Source organism: Babylonia areolata, chromosome 24 (assembly GCF_041734735.1).
Source record: "Babylonia areolata isolate BAREFJ2019XMU chromosome 24, ASM4173473v1, whole genome shotgun sequence".
NCBI classification, from domain to species: Eukaryota; Metazoa; Mollusca; class Gastropoda; order Neogastropoda; family Buccinidae; genus Babylonia; species Babylonia areolata.
The window spans coordinates 43,164,611-43,179,610 of record NC_134899.1 but is presented as its reverse complement, the minus strand read 5'-3'; the positions used below and the strand labels follow the sequence as shown (position 1 = coordinate 43,179,610).

General features: G+C 43.9%; 1 protein-coding gene across 1 annotated transcript in view; it reads right to left on the bottom strand.

Annotated features, from left to right (window-relative positions):
* The window catches only part of LOC143298639 (gamma-aminobutyric acid receptor subunit beta-like), a 353,929-nt gene extending 341,187 nt beyond the window's left edge, over window positions 1–12,742 (bottom strand). The window contains exon 1 of the mRNA XM_076611519.1: window positions 12,648–12,742. Within this exon, the coding sequence (XP_076467634.1) occupies window positions 12,648–12,742 (95 nt within the window). The remainder of the gene's footprint in view (window positions 1–12,647) is intronic.
* Between the last annotated feature and the right edge of the window lie 2,258 nt (window positions 12,743–15,000).

Sequence of the window (15,000 nt, the reverse complement as noted above, 5' to 3'; positions counted from 1 at the left end):
CCTACTTCAGCCATGGATTTAACCATCCTACTTTCGACATGGATTGGACCATCCTACTTTCGCCATGGATTGGACCATCCTACTTTCGCCATGGATTGGACCATCCTACTTTCGCCATGGATTGGACCATCCTACTTTCGCCATGGATTGGACCATCTTCCTACTTCAGCCATGGATTGGACCATCCTACTTTCGTCATGGATTGGACCATCATACTTTCGCCATAGATTGGACCATCCTACTTTCGACATAGATTGGACCATCTTCCTACGTCCGACATGGATTGGACCATCTTCCTACTTTCGACATGGATTGGACCATCTTCCTACTTCAGCCATGGATTTAACCATCCTACTTTCGCCAAGGATTGGATCATCTTCCTACTTTAGACATGGATTGGACTATCTTTCTACTTCAGCCATGGATTTGACCATCTTCCTATGTTAGCCATGAATTTTACCATCCTATTGACCGTCTTCCTATTTTAGCCATGAATTTGACCATCCCATTGACCATCTTTCTACTTTAGCCATGGAGCTGACCATCTTTCTACTTCAGCCATGGAGTTGACCATCTTTCTACTTTAGCCATAGAGTTGACCATCATCCTACTTTAGCCATGGAGTTGACCATCTTCCTACTTTAGCCATGGAGTTGACCATCATCCTACTTTAGCCATGGATTGGACCATCTTCCTACATTGGCCATGAATTTGGCCATCTTTCTACTTTAGCCATGGTGTTGACCATCTTTCTACTTTAGCCATGGAGCTGACCATCTTTCTGCTTAAGCCACTGAGTTGACAATCATCCTACTTTAGCCATGGTGTTGACCATCATCCTACTTTAGCCATAGAGTTGACCATCATCCTACTTTAGCCATAGAGTTGACCATCATCCTACTTTAGCCATGGATTGGGCCATCTTCCTACATTGGCCATGAATTTGGCCATCTTTCTACTTTAGCCATGGTGTTGACCATCTTTCTACTTTAGCCATGGAGCTGACCATCTTTCTACTTTACCCATGGAGTTGACCATCATCCTTCTTTAGCCATGAATTTGGCCATCTTTCTACTTCAGCCATGGAGTTGACCATCATCCTACTTTAGCCATGGATTGGACCATCTTCCTGCTTTAGCCATGGAGTTGACCATCTTCCTACTTTAGCCATGGATTGGACCATCTTCCTACATTGGCCATGGCTTTGACGACCTTCCTTCCCCTCTGAAAAGGGAGGTAAGATGGGGTACACGTGACCAGATCTGTCTCTGTGTGTGTCTGTCTCCCTGTCTGTCTGCGACGTGAAGCAATAACAGAGGCAGCGTTGATTACAAAGCGGGTGATTGAGGCGGAAGGCAGCGCGACCTGTCGTCTCAGTTTGTTCAAAGCCGTAAAATTGATCCCAGAGATTAAGTGCCTCAAGGCTGGAGGGTATAACCGGCGGGTTGTTGCTGCTGGTGCTTTGCCATGCAAATTGCCCGTTCGATACCGGGCGTGAGGATGGTGAGGTGGTGGAGGTGGTGGTGGTGGTAAGGCTGTATGTGTGTGCATGTGTGTGTGTGTGTGTGTGTGTGTGTGTGTGTCCGTCTCTGTCTGTCTGTCCATGTGTGTATGTGCTTGTGCGTGTGTGTGTGCGTTGTGTTGTGTGTGTATGCGCGCGTGCGTGCATGTATGTATGTATGCGTGTGTATTGTGTGTAGTGCATTGCATGGGGGTGGGGCGGGGACAGGGGTGAGGATGTGGGGGTGGGGGGCAGGGGTTGTTGGAAAAAAAGGGCGGGAGAACAGTGTAGCTCAAACAAGAGGGAGCACTTAAAATTCATGACATCTCCAATCCACAGTGACATGTCTGTTTTGGTTCACATGATAGTGCCTGCTATGCATACTGATACTGCTTTTCACATTACTTATTTTCAATTTCGGTTTTTGTTTTCAAGGTTGTTTTTTTTTTGGGTTTGTTTGTTGTTGTTTTTTTTTCTGCGTGTGCCTCACATTACTCTCGGCTTCCTTGTTTTCCAACACCACCCATGTCAGCTCACTTTGGATGTACGTAGAGTGGGAAAGATAGATAGATAGATAGATAGAGAGAGAGAGAGAGAGAGAGAGAGAGTGGAGGGGGGGGTTAGGGCGGGGGGGGGGGGGGGGGGGGGGCGTTTGATAAAGAGTGGTCATGAATGTTTTATGGAACTTGTAATATTTTTTTTTCTCTTTCATGTAAAGCGCCCTGAGCTCTTAGAGAGCAAGGACTCGATATAAAAATACATTATTATTATTATTATTATTATTATTATTATTATTTTATCAAAGATGCCAAAGTATCTACCGTTATTTTATCACTAAAGAGTGTTGTGTTTTGTTTTCGATTCCTCACCCACACACTCACACCCTTCCCCTTTATATCCGCCCTTTCCTTTTCAATAGTTTCAAAGACACTCTTAAACTATGCAAAACGTGTAGTACAGGACTAATGGTTTCCACTTTGTATCACAGAAGGTATACTCCAACGCTCGTAATGCCCATTCTCTTTCAAAGTTTGATTATTATGATTAATTCTTATAATACCGAGCCTCTAGATTTATTTTCTTGATTTCTTATTCACCTGTTTGCAAACTGATGAATAGCACAAGCCGCAATGGCTTCACTTTTGTACCTTTCTTATTTTCCAACATTAGGTATCCTTATTTCTTTTCTAATCTCTCTGTGTCTTTCTGTCTCTCTCTGTATCTTTCTGTCTCTGCCCCCCACCCCCCCGCCCCCCCGCCCCCCGGCCCTCCCTCTCTCCCTTTCTCTCTCTTTCTCTCTCTCTCCATTGTTTTGTCTTTTGGTTATTGTTGTTATTGTTGTCACAAGGACAGATCGGAAGACTAGGTAATGCCTAAAATCTTTATCCTTGGATAATAATATGGAGTGATGCCCTAGAGGTAATGCGTCCGCCTAGGAAGCGAGAAAATCTGAGCGCACTGGTTCGAATCATGCCGACAGTCGCTAGTATTTTCTCCCCCTCCACGACCTTGAGTGGTGGTCTGGACGCTAGTCATTCGGATGAGATGAAAAACCGAGGTCCCGAGTGCATCATGCATTTAGCGCACGTAAAAGAACCCACGGCAGCAAAAGTGTTGTCCCTGGCAAAATTCTGTAGAAAAATCCACTTCGATAGGAAAACAAATATAATCGCAGGCAGAAAAAGCGACGTGCTCTCCCTGGGGAGAGCAGCCCGAATTTCACACAGAGAAATATGTTGTGATAAAAAGAGTAAAAGATTAATAAAATAATAAAGTTTTTGAATCTCTCTCTCTCTCTCTCTCTCTCTCTCTCTCTCTCTCTCTGTGTGTGTGTGTGTGTGTGTGTGTGTGTGTGTGTGTGTGTGTGTGTGTGTGTGTGTGTGTGCCACACTCATTTTCACAATCAGATTAAATGTACCGATGTCACAATGTGTGTGTTCTGTCTTTGTTTAGGCTTACTCTGTATTAACGGTTCATGTCCAAATGTGGCTGCCATTAAGAAACATCGTGGTTGTTGTGTGCTCATGTCGAGCAAAAGGTATATGAACTGACACAGGTTTGTTTCTCTTATTTACCTGAATGCTCGCTGAAGGGTTAGCGCAAGCAGCAATGAAGTGATTCAGGTGCCTTTGGCTTAGCAAGAGTAATGACGACCTGGGGATACACTTGAGCACAAGACACTGTGATATTCAAGGTGTTTCTTCTTCTTCTATTTCGTCTTCTTCTTCCTTCGTGGGCTGCAACTCCCACGTTCACTCGTATGTACATGAGCGGGCTTTTACGTGTATGACCGTTTTTACCCTGCCATGTATGCAGCCATACTCCGTTTTCGGGAGTATGCATGTTGGGCATGTTCTTGTCTCCATAACCCACCGAACGCTGACATGGATTACAGGATCTTTAACGTGCGTATTTGACCTTCTGCTTGCGTATACTCACGAAGGGGGTTCATGCACTAGTGAGTCTGCACAACGTCGACCTGGGATATCGGAAAAAAATTCTCCACCCTTTACCAACCAGGCGTCGTTACTGAGATTCGAACCCGGGAGCCTGAGATTAAAAGTCCAACGCTTTATTAACCATTCGGCTATTTCGCCCGTCATTAAATTGTTTGAATGATTCCCAGCGATTTGTAACATTACTCACGGAGGTCATTTGCCAATATGTAGTAGGTAGCATGTTGTGACTTATTTCAGTAGTAGTATCATTGATAAACCATGATTTGCAGAAGACGCAGCCCTGAACAGAATCGTAAAACAACTGCCACCAAGATTACCGGGGCTGATGTACCTTCTCTGGAAGACATATATCATAAGCGGCTACTCAAAAAAGCAAAATCAATCATCTAGGACGAATCAGTCATCAGCCCTATACACATGTAATATGCAGATTTTGTTCAAACGTGTGTGTGTGTGTGTGTGTGTGTGTGTGTGTGTGTGTGCGCGCGCGTGCATGCATGTGCGTGTGTGTGTGTGTGTGTGTGTGTGTGTGTGTGCACAGTGCGTGCATGTGTGAGTATACACAAGTTTTTATATTGATATCCCTTGTATGTATCCTAATTTCTACTGTATCTATTGTTATGTACTACCCCCCCCCCCCCCCCCCCCCCCCCCCCCAATATTCCTTGTGACCCCGGTACACTTGGTAATAAAGACATATTCTATTCTATTGCATTCCTCACCACTCCACTGCAAGCTTTTCTTGATACTTTTTGTTCCTCAACACACACCTAGCCCCCATACCCAGCTCCTTTCCATACCCACACTCCACACCCATTGCATGAGGGAGTGCGTGCCAGCTGAAATGAATGAACTGATACATGTCCAAATCACCTCACAGTGAATACACAGAGATCCAATGAGAAGAAGAAGAACAACAACACTTCTTTCTATTATCTGTCATTTCGTGTTTGGCCATATTTACAATCCTCGAGCCTCGGCTTCGCGAAGGAAGATTAAGGAAATACGCTGTTCACGCGCGCTGCATGTTCGCCTGATTAAAAATAAAATAAGATAGAATATAAACTTCCTGTTTACCCCTCATTTTCCAGATATTGTATATTATGGTTTCTCTGCAGGCCAAGGATATGTCCAAGACAAGCCCACGCACGCAGAGCATTTTTTTGAGGGGCTGCAGGTTTTATTTTTGTTTATTCATTGTGTGTGTGTGTGTGTGTGTGTGTCTTTGCAAGAGATGGTATGTAATTTTAAAATAAACTTTTGTTGGTAACTTATTTTCATTCTATTTGTATGTTTAGGATGTAGGATGTCCATTCTCTACACACCATCAATCGTAACAAATTGTTTTCATTGATCACGTACTTGAGACCATCTATACATTTCAGTATATGAATTCAGGCACTGTGAATGTTCGAAATAAAAGTACGTGAAACAAAATAGTATCCCTTTCTCTTCGACTGCATCCACTCAGATTATAACAGAAAAGAAAGTTGGACGAAAAGTCTGAAAACAGTTTCTAAGACATTGTTCTATTGTTTGCAAAGCTTAACACATATTCAAAATGCAAAATCACTCAATCATAATCAACTTTCTTGGACTGCACTTCCATCCAATCAAGTCCAAGAACTCTTCGTGACTAAAGCTATCTTTCCACAGTGGCGGTTCCTGAACAAAGTTTCCATATGACATTTCTTGCTGCCCGTCTCCAAGGAATATGGGTCGAATATGTTGAATATATCCGTCTGGTTCGGTATCCCACGGGTATTTAAAAAAAAAGTTGTTCGTAGTCATCTTGTTTCTTTGTCCGATATATCTGGAAGAAGAATGTGGGCGTACCTAATACAGAAGTGTGTGTGTGTGTGTGTGTGTGTGTGTGTGTGTGTGTGTGTGTGTGTGTGTGTGACCTTTCCAAGCTCTCTCTCTCTCTCTCTCTCTCTCTCTCTCTCTCTCTCTCTCTCTCTCTCTCTATATATATATATATATATATGATTGCCCCTTTCAGTAAGGGGCATTGGCCTGAACTGAATAAAACTTTTCGCATTCGCGTTCGTATTCTCTCTCTCTCTTTCCCCCCTCTCTCTGTCTCCCTCCCTTACTCTCCCTCTCTCTCTTAATCTCTCTCTCTCCCTCTATTTTTTTCTCTCTCTTCATCTCTTTCCCCCTCTTTTTCTATATATTTTTTTTTATCTCTCCCCCCCTCTCTCTCTGCCCTGAATCTCCCTCTCTCTCCCTCTCTCTCCATCACTATCCCTCTCTACCCCCACCCCTCTCTGTCTCCACCCCACGCCCCATCCCATCTTTATAAACACGTGCCAGAGCACAAGTTACGGTGATCAGGAAGGGGAACAAAACGAAATCATTCCTCCCCCCCCCCCCCGCCTCCAACTCCTCCCCTCCCCCTCCACCTTCACAAACCCACTTTACAGCCTACCACCCCTACCTCCCCACCCTCTCCCCCCTACCCCTGCACGCACAAGCTCCCAAGAGTGAGCACGTTTCCCCTGTACGCTCGTTTCGTCTGCGCTTTGTTCCCACCAAAAACTCGTCCGCTCCTTTTTCGTCCTCGTGTCAGTAGGGTCATTTCGGCCTACGCACCCACGTTGTTTTGACAAGAGATGGAGTCATACTCACATTTCTTGTTAGAAACTTTTCTTTCTTTCTTTTTTAAATTCCATCTTCTAAAACAGAACCTGGATTTTTTTCCCCACGGATACAGTGCATCGTTATTCATCCGACTGGAATTCAAAATTTTGATTGCACAGCTGAATATGCATGCTTAACATCAGTTTCATTTTCAATTGTTAAGGATATTCAGTTTTACAATCAATTCTTTCTTTTTTTTTTTCAAAAAAGCAATTGAATTAACCAAGATAAACAGAGAAAATGAAACCAAATGAAAATAAGATAAGATTAAATAAAAACGAATAAAATAAAGACAAAATGAATCAAATAAAAGTCAGGGGGGCCGGGGGGGAGGGGGGTGGTGGAGGAAAACGCATCCTGCATTTAGACCAATATCGCTGGCTGTGCACTGGAAGTACACTTTCTTCTTTTCTATTTTTATATCTAGGTCACACACACACACACACACACACACACACACACACACATATATATATATAAATATATATATATATATATATATATATATATATACTCTTTACTATTATTATCATTGTTATTATTGTCATTATGAGCATTTACGCTTAAACTTGAAAATAAGCCCTAGGCGTTTACAAACAGAACGCATATATGAACATCAAAAAGGAAGAAATTGACCACAAGATACCAAATATTATTATAAGTTATTCACACCTCCATCCCCCAACGAAATACTGTGGACCATTGAATAGTGCAATCTAGGGGACAAACAACACTGTTCAATTGTGTCGCCAATAACTCTGGTTAATGGTGCGATGCCTATCATTATGTTATGTCGCTGTCCGCATCACTGTTTTTACTGATGCGGCCTTTCACACTGTTTAATGGTACAGACATTATGTCGGCTTTTGCTACTAGACTGCTGTTGCTGACGAGTTTGTGAAGGCCTGTCACCTCACTGAAATAAAGACACAGATTACAGCTGAGTCACCATTATTATGGGGGACTTCTTCCGGTATTATCCACATTTCTTCTCCTCCAATCCCATGTGTGACAGGGTGAACGTCAACACCTTAATGTGAACAGTAGGGTAGATAAGCCTAATTACGAACGATCCAGTCAAAGCGACCAGCTCAACGTGTGTACTGAAAAGATAACATGTCCTACGATAGTCGAACGTAGTTCTTTTGTTTGTTTTTGAAGGCTTTCTCCGACTGGTTGCACAAGGAAAAGTTAGTCTGCTCATTCTTTTCAACGTTTTGTCGACTTTTGAAATAACATGGATGACTAAGGGTAAATACAAACGGGCAAGCCTACTTGCGAACGATGGCTTTGGGTACATGCAGAAAATTAAAACAGAAACAGTTCTTTAACTCATCAGACATAACATGCTATTGGAACATCGCAACAAACTGTTGTATTGTTGGTTTTAGGGTGTTCAGTAATTGTGCAGCTTTGTTCGCAAATAGACTCACGTCAAAATATCCAATGGTCTAATTGCAAACGACACTATTTTGCAGATTCCAGTCAAAACTGACATTCTGATCTGTCACCAATATGCTTTCTTAAATTCTCCCAGCACTAGTAATGCGCATTCTACATATCCGATCAAATCAACTGTTCTAAACTGTGTCAAGGTCAAGTCGTACAACTTGCTTCACTTGTTTTTTGGATGTTGAGAGCACGTTTGTAACCTTGGTCGGCAGTCGTGCGCGAAGAGAAGAAATAGCGTGGAAACAGCCAGAAATAGCCGATGTTTGACTGGTTCTTGAATATGGATATTCATAAAGGTATTAGAAAAAGGCCGAAGCAGACGTTAAATTGTGAAATGCAACCATTAAGAATGCTTCGAAGTGGGGCGGTATACGAATCGATCGCAATTACACGCTGTTCGCAATTACCCATACCTACTCTACTCTCTCCGTCTTGAGGGGGGAAATGTGTGGGCATTGCCCTTCTTCCTAACATCTTGGGATTGCACTATTTTTGTTCAGCAAACGCAGCGCCCAAAGGAACACAAAAAAATAGTAATCGCGCTTAGCATTCATGCAACACTGATCTCTCTTCACAAAGGTTCTGCAGTAAAAAGGGTTAATGATGCGGTCTTTCGCTTGGTTTAACGGTGCAGTACGTATGTACCTTTGTGTTACCAGACCATCCAGGACTGTTTAATGATGCGGTCTTTTGCAGTGTTTAACGGTGCAGTATGTACCATAGTGTTACCAGACCGCCCAGGACTGTTTAATGATGCGGTCTTGTGCAGTGTTTAACGGTGCAGTATGTACCATAGTGTTACCAGACCGTCCAGGACTGTTTAATGATGCGGTCTTGTGCAGTGTTTAACGGTGCAGTATGTACCACGTTGTTACCAGACCGTCCAGGACTGTTTAATGATGCGGTCTTTTGCAGTGTTTAACGGTGCAGTATGTACCATAGTGTTACAGGACTGTTTAATGATGCGGTCTGCTGCAGTGTTTAACGGTGCAGTATGTACCATAGCGTTACAGGACTGTTTAATGATGCGGTCTTTTGCAGTGTTTAACGGTGCAGTATGTACCATAGTGTTACAGGACTGTTTAATGATGCGGTCTTTTGCAGTGTTTAACGGTGCAGTATGTACCATAGTGTTACAGGACTGTTTAATGATGCGGTCTTTTGCAGTGTTTAACGGTGCAGTATGTACCATAGTGTTACCAGACCGTCCAGGACTGTTTAATGATGCGGTCTTTTGCAGTGTTTAACGGTGCAGTATGTACCATAGTGTTACAGGACTGTTTAATGATGCGGTCTTTTGCAGTGTTTAACGGTGCAGTATGTACCATGGTGTTTCCGGACCGCCCAGGACTGTTTAATGACGCGGTCTTTTGCAGTGTTTAACGGTGCAGTATGTACCATGGTGTTTCCGGACCGTCCAGGACTGTTTAATGATCGGTCTTTTGCAGTGTTTAACGGTGCAGTATGTACCACGTTGTTACCAGACCGTCCAGGACTGTTTAATGATGCGGTCTTTTGCAGTGTTTAACGGTGCAGTATGTACCACGTTGTTACCAGACCGCCCAGGACTGTTTAATGATGCGGTCTTTTGCAGTGTTTAACGGTGCAGTATGTATCACGTTGTTACCAGACCGCCCAGGACTGTTTAATGATCGGTCTTTTGCAGTGTTTAACGGTGCAGTATGTACCACGTTGTTACCAGACCGCCCAGGACTGTTTAATGATCGGTCTTTTGCAGTGTTTAACGGTGCAGTATGTACCACGTTGTTTCCAGACCGCCCAGGACTGTTTAATGATCGGTCTTGTGCAGTGTTTAACGGTGCAGTATGTACCACGTTGTTACCAGACCGCCCAGGACTGTTTAATGATCGGTCGTTTGCAGTGTTTAACGGTGCAGTATGTACCACGTTGTTACCAGACCGTCCAGGACTGTTTAATGATCGGTCTTTTGCAGTGTTTAACGGTGCAGTATGTACCACGTTGTTACCAGACCGCCCAGGACTGTTTAATGATCGGTCTTTTGCAGTGTTTAACGGTGCAGTATGTACCACGTTGTTACCAGACCGCCCAGGACTGTTTAATGATCAGTCTTTTGCAGTGTTTAACGGTGCAGTATGTACCACGTTACCAGACCGCCCAGGACTGTTTAATGATCGGTCTTTTGCAGTGTTTAACGGTGCAGTATGTACCACGTTGTTTCCAGACCGCCCAGGACTGTTTAATGATCGGTCTTGTGCAGTGTTTAACGGTGCAGTATGTACCACGTTGTTACCAGACCGCCCAGGACTGTTTAATGATCGGTCTTTTGCAGTGTTTAACGGTGCAGTATGTACCACGTTGTTACCAGACCGTCCAGGACTGTTTAATGATAGGTCTTTTGCAGTGTTTAACGGTGCAGTATGTACCACAGTGTTACCAGACCGCCCAGGACTGTTTAATGATCGGTCTTTTGCAGTGTTTAACGGTGCAGTATGTACCACGTTGTTACCAGACCGCCCAGGACTGTTTAATGATCGGTCTTTTGCAGTGTTTAACGGTGCAGTATGTACCACGTTGTTACCAGACCGTCCAGGACTGTTTAATGATGCGGTCTTTTGCAGTGTTTAACGGTGCAGTATGTACCACGGTGTTACCAGACCGCCCAGGACTGTTTAATGATGCGGTCTTTTGCAGTGTTTAACGGTGCAGTATGTACCATAGTGTTACCAGACCGTCCAGGACTGTTTAATGATTGGTCTTGTGCAGTGTTTAACGGTGCAGTATGTACCATAATGTTACCAGACCGCCCAGGACTGTTTAATGATCGGTCTTTTGCAGTGTTTAACGGTGCAGTATGTACCACGTTGTTACCAGACCGCCCAGGACTGTTTAATGATCAGTCTTTTGCAGTGTTTAACGGTGCAGTATGTACCACGTTACCAGACCGCCCAGGACTGTTTAATGATCGGTCTTTTGCAGTGTTTAACGGTGCAGTATGTACCACGTTGTTTCCAGACCGCCCAGGACTGTTTAATGATCGGTCTTGTGCAGTGTTTAACGGTGCAGTATGTACCACGTTGTTACCAGACCGCCCAGGACTGTTTAATGATCGGTCTTTTGCAGTGTTTAACGGTGCAGTATGTACCACGTTGTTACCAGACCGTCCAGGACTGTTTAATGATCGGTCTTTTGCAGTGTTTAACGGTATGTACCACAGTGTTACCAGACCGCCCAGGACTGTTTAATGATCGGTCTTTTGCAGTGTTTAACGGTGCAGTATGTACCACGTTATTACCAGACCGCCCAGGACTGTTTAATGATCGGTCTTTTGCAGTGTTTAACGGTGCAGTATGTACTATGGTGTTACTAGACCGTCCAGGACTGTTTAATGATCGGTCTTTTGCAGTGTTTAACGGTGCAGTATGTACTATGGTGTTACTAGACCGTCCAGGACTGTTTAATGATGCGGTCTTTTGCAGTGTTTAACGGTGCAGTATGTACCAGACCGTCCAGGACTGTTTAATGATGCGGTCTTTTGCAGTGTTTAACGGTGCAGTGTGTACCATGGTGTTACCATACCGCCCAAGACTGTTTAATGATGCGGTCTTTTGCAGTGTTTAACGGTGCAGTATGTACTATGGTGTTACTAGACCGTCCAAGACTGTTTAATGATGCGGTCTTTTGCAGTGTTTAACGGTGCAGTATGTACCATAGTGTTACCAGACCGCCCAGGACTGTTTAATGATGCGGTCTTTTGCAGTGTTTAACGGTGCAGTATGTACCATAGTGTTACCAGACCGCCCAGGACTGTTTAATGATGCGGTCTTTTGCAGTGTTTAACGGTGCAGTATGTACCACGTTGTTACCAGACCGCCCAGGACTGTTTAATGATCGGTCTTTTGCAGTGTTTAACGGTCCAGTATGTACATATATAAACGTTAAGAGGTTGAATGCCCCAAAGCTTTTTACTGCCGTGGTGATAGTGATGCATATATACACTGTATCTGGGGCTCCACAACGGGAAGGCGGGACCCAGTCCTCTCCTTCCGCCACGTTAACTTTCCCCAACCGAAGTCAGGTATCCATTCACACCTGAGGAAAATCTGAAGAAAAAAAAACCCAAACAAACAAACAAACAAACAACTGCCTTTCCCAGGAGCACAGCGCCACGCCAAAACGGGGGCCTCGAACCCTGATCACTGCTGAACACTGGATCACAAGTCCAACGTCCAATAGTCTTCACAACAGTGTCTCCCGTCTATCTATCTATCTATCTATCTATCTATCTATCTATCTATCTATCTATCTATCTAAAGATATATGTCTGTGTGTTTGTCTGTTTGTCTATCTATCTCTCTAAAGAGGACGAAATAGCAAATGAATGAACGAACGAACGAATGAACGAACGAATAAAAGAACGAACGAACGAAAAAATGAATGAACGAATGAACGAACAAATGAACGAACGAACGAACGAATAAATGAACGAACGACTGAACGAATGAACAAATGTGAAATTCAAATGCCCGACTTCGCAGCATAGACTGCGTGTGTCAACAAGCAACAAACAAAAGCGTGTCCGGTAGCAGACAACAGATTGGAATACAACTCACCTGACCAGGCTGACCACGGGGAGGCAGGCGAGGAGGACAGTGACCATGACCACACAGGCGGTCAGGGAGCAGCAGGGGGGAGCACTCCCCTTCATGGTGACACCATATGACACTGACTTCACTGATGACCACTGCTGACCGCTTGTCACCCGAAAGAAAAGAAGAAGAAGAAGAGGAAAAATAAAATCAAAAATGTTCTCACCACAACACACTGGCCCGCACTTTGCACAACAAACAACTCACTGTGAAGAGTCACTTGTTGGAAACTTATCGGTGAGTATAATATAATGCGACGGCACAATTTTTAAGCCTTTCCGAAAAAGACCCACGATTTCATATGTTGTTATTTCTTCTTTTTTCTTCTTCTTCTTCTTCTTCTGCTGCTGCTGTTGTTGTTATTAGTATTGTTGTCGTATTGTTATAGTTCCACTATTATCTTCCAGCTAGTCGCATAAATCGCATGTCACAAAACGAAGCACGTCAAAACATTTTACCATGGTCTGGACGTTAATGCAGTTTGGTTTTTACATTATTTTACCCTCCGCAATACTATGGGATGTTTTGTCAGACTGAACTGACATGGTTTCATTTTCTTAAACGAAGTCGTTGACAAACTAACGCAATGCAAACGGCCAGCAATTATTCAGTGTAATCCTCTGTCACGGACTCCCAAGAAGACTTATGGCAATTGCAAACTACCAGCACTATTCTCTGTGTAATATATTGTCACAGACTACCACGTAACACAAATACAAACGGCTAACAATATTCGGTGTAATCCCTTGTCGAAGACTCCCACAGAACACAAATGCATACGGCTAATATTCAGTTCCAACGCTTGTCGCAGACTCCCAAGTTACAGAATCAGAAAAAAGCCCTGCCGTTGGACCAGTTTAAAGGCTTCTTTCCTAATAATTCTTCCACACACACATAACTGCAGCGCTGACGAGTGATACTACAAACTACCTCGCAATGTGTGTGTGTGTGTGTGTGTGTGTGTTTTCTTTTTTTTCTTTTCTTTTTTTTAACGAAACATGGACGCTGCTTTTAACCACATCTCACAGTGATTTCACACCCTGGGCAAAGCAGGGAGACGACGACGACGAAGAAGAAGCAGTATGATAAATCACCAGATTACAGTTGATCTACATGGAGAGAACTGACGCCGACTTACGGTGTTTGATCTCTAGTCACTGCTTGCAGTTTGCACACCATTTCGCGTTGCTCTCAGCTGCAGTAGCAGGCTTATTATGATAGTTTCGTGAACTTCTTTCAGTTAAGTCGATATTCTCCTGGTTTGGAGAAAACCGTGGTTAAATGCTACAGTGGCACATCCAGATGAATAGACAGATGTATAACATTAAGCAAATCAAACATTCAGACTTTATAATATTAGAAGAAAAAAAATCCTCGCACAATATACCCATGTATGGTATAGAAACTGGTTATGAGTCGCGTGGTAAAACCACTTCTCTTCTGATATCAAATAATTATGCGCGTTTTCATTTCAGTGGAACGCTTTCTTATTAAGAAAACAAGAAACAAAGCGATGATGGAAAAGGAAAAGACGACAACGACGACGACGACAACGATGGAGAAGAAGAAGAAGAAGAAGAAGAAGAAGAAGAAGAAGAAGAAGAAGAAGAAGAAGAAGAAGAAGAAGGAGGAGGAGGAGGAGGAGGTTTTAGATAAACAGACAAACAGACAGACAGTCACACAGACAGGCAGGCTAACAGACAGACGGTCAAGAGACAAACAGAAAAATAGTAACATCACGCATACCAAAAACGACCAAAAGACGAAGAAGAAAAAGAGGCAGTCTTGTTTTCTCCACACAGGAAAAAAAAACAAAAACAAACAAACAAACAAACAAAAACAAAAAAACAAAAACAAAAAAAAACCCCACCAACTTTAACGCCGCTAACCGCATGTCATACAACACCGTAAGGCTGAAGACAATTCTGCCCGGCCCGGCCACACATCTACACCACACCACACCACAACGCACCGCACCGCACCGCACCGCACCACACTGCAGCACAACAAAACGACAAAACCACAGTCGCCCCCCCCACAAAATGACGAAGACAAGGTGGTGGGTGCCGGAGACACAGTGTGAGCACCGACCGTCCCAAAGGCACCACGCTATTTAAACAGACCCCCCGCAAGAGACCAGTGCTGTCCAGTCCCTGCCTTTCCACACCCACCCCCTCCCCTCCCACCATTCCCACGACCTGCCCTTCCCCCAACCTCCCCAACCCGTCCCCACCCAGCCCCCACCCCTCCCTACACATCACAACAAAACACAGCCGAATCAAACACGCCGGACCACGCAGTCAAGTCACCACCACAG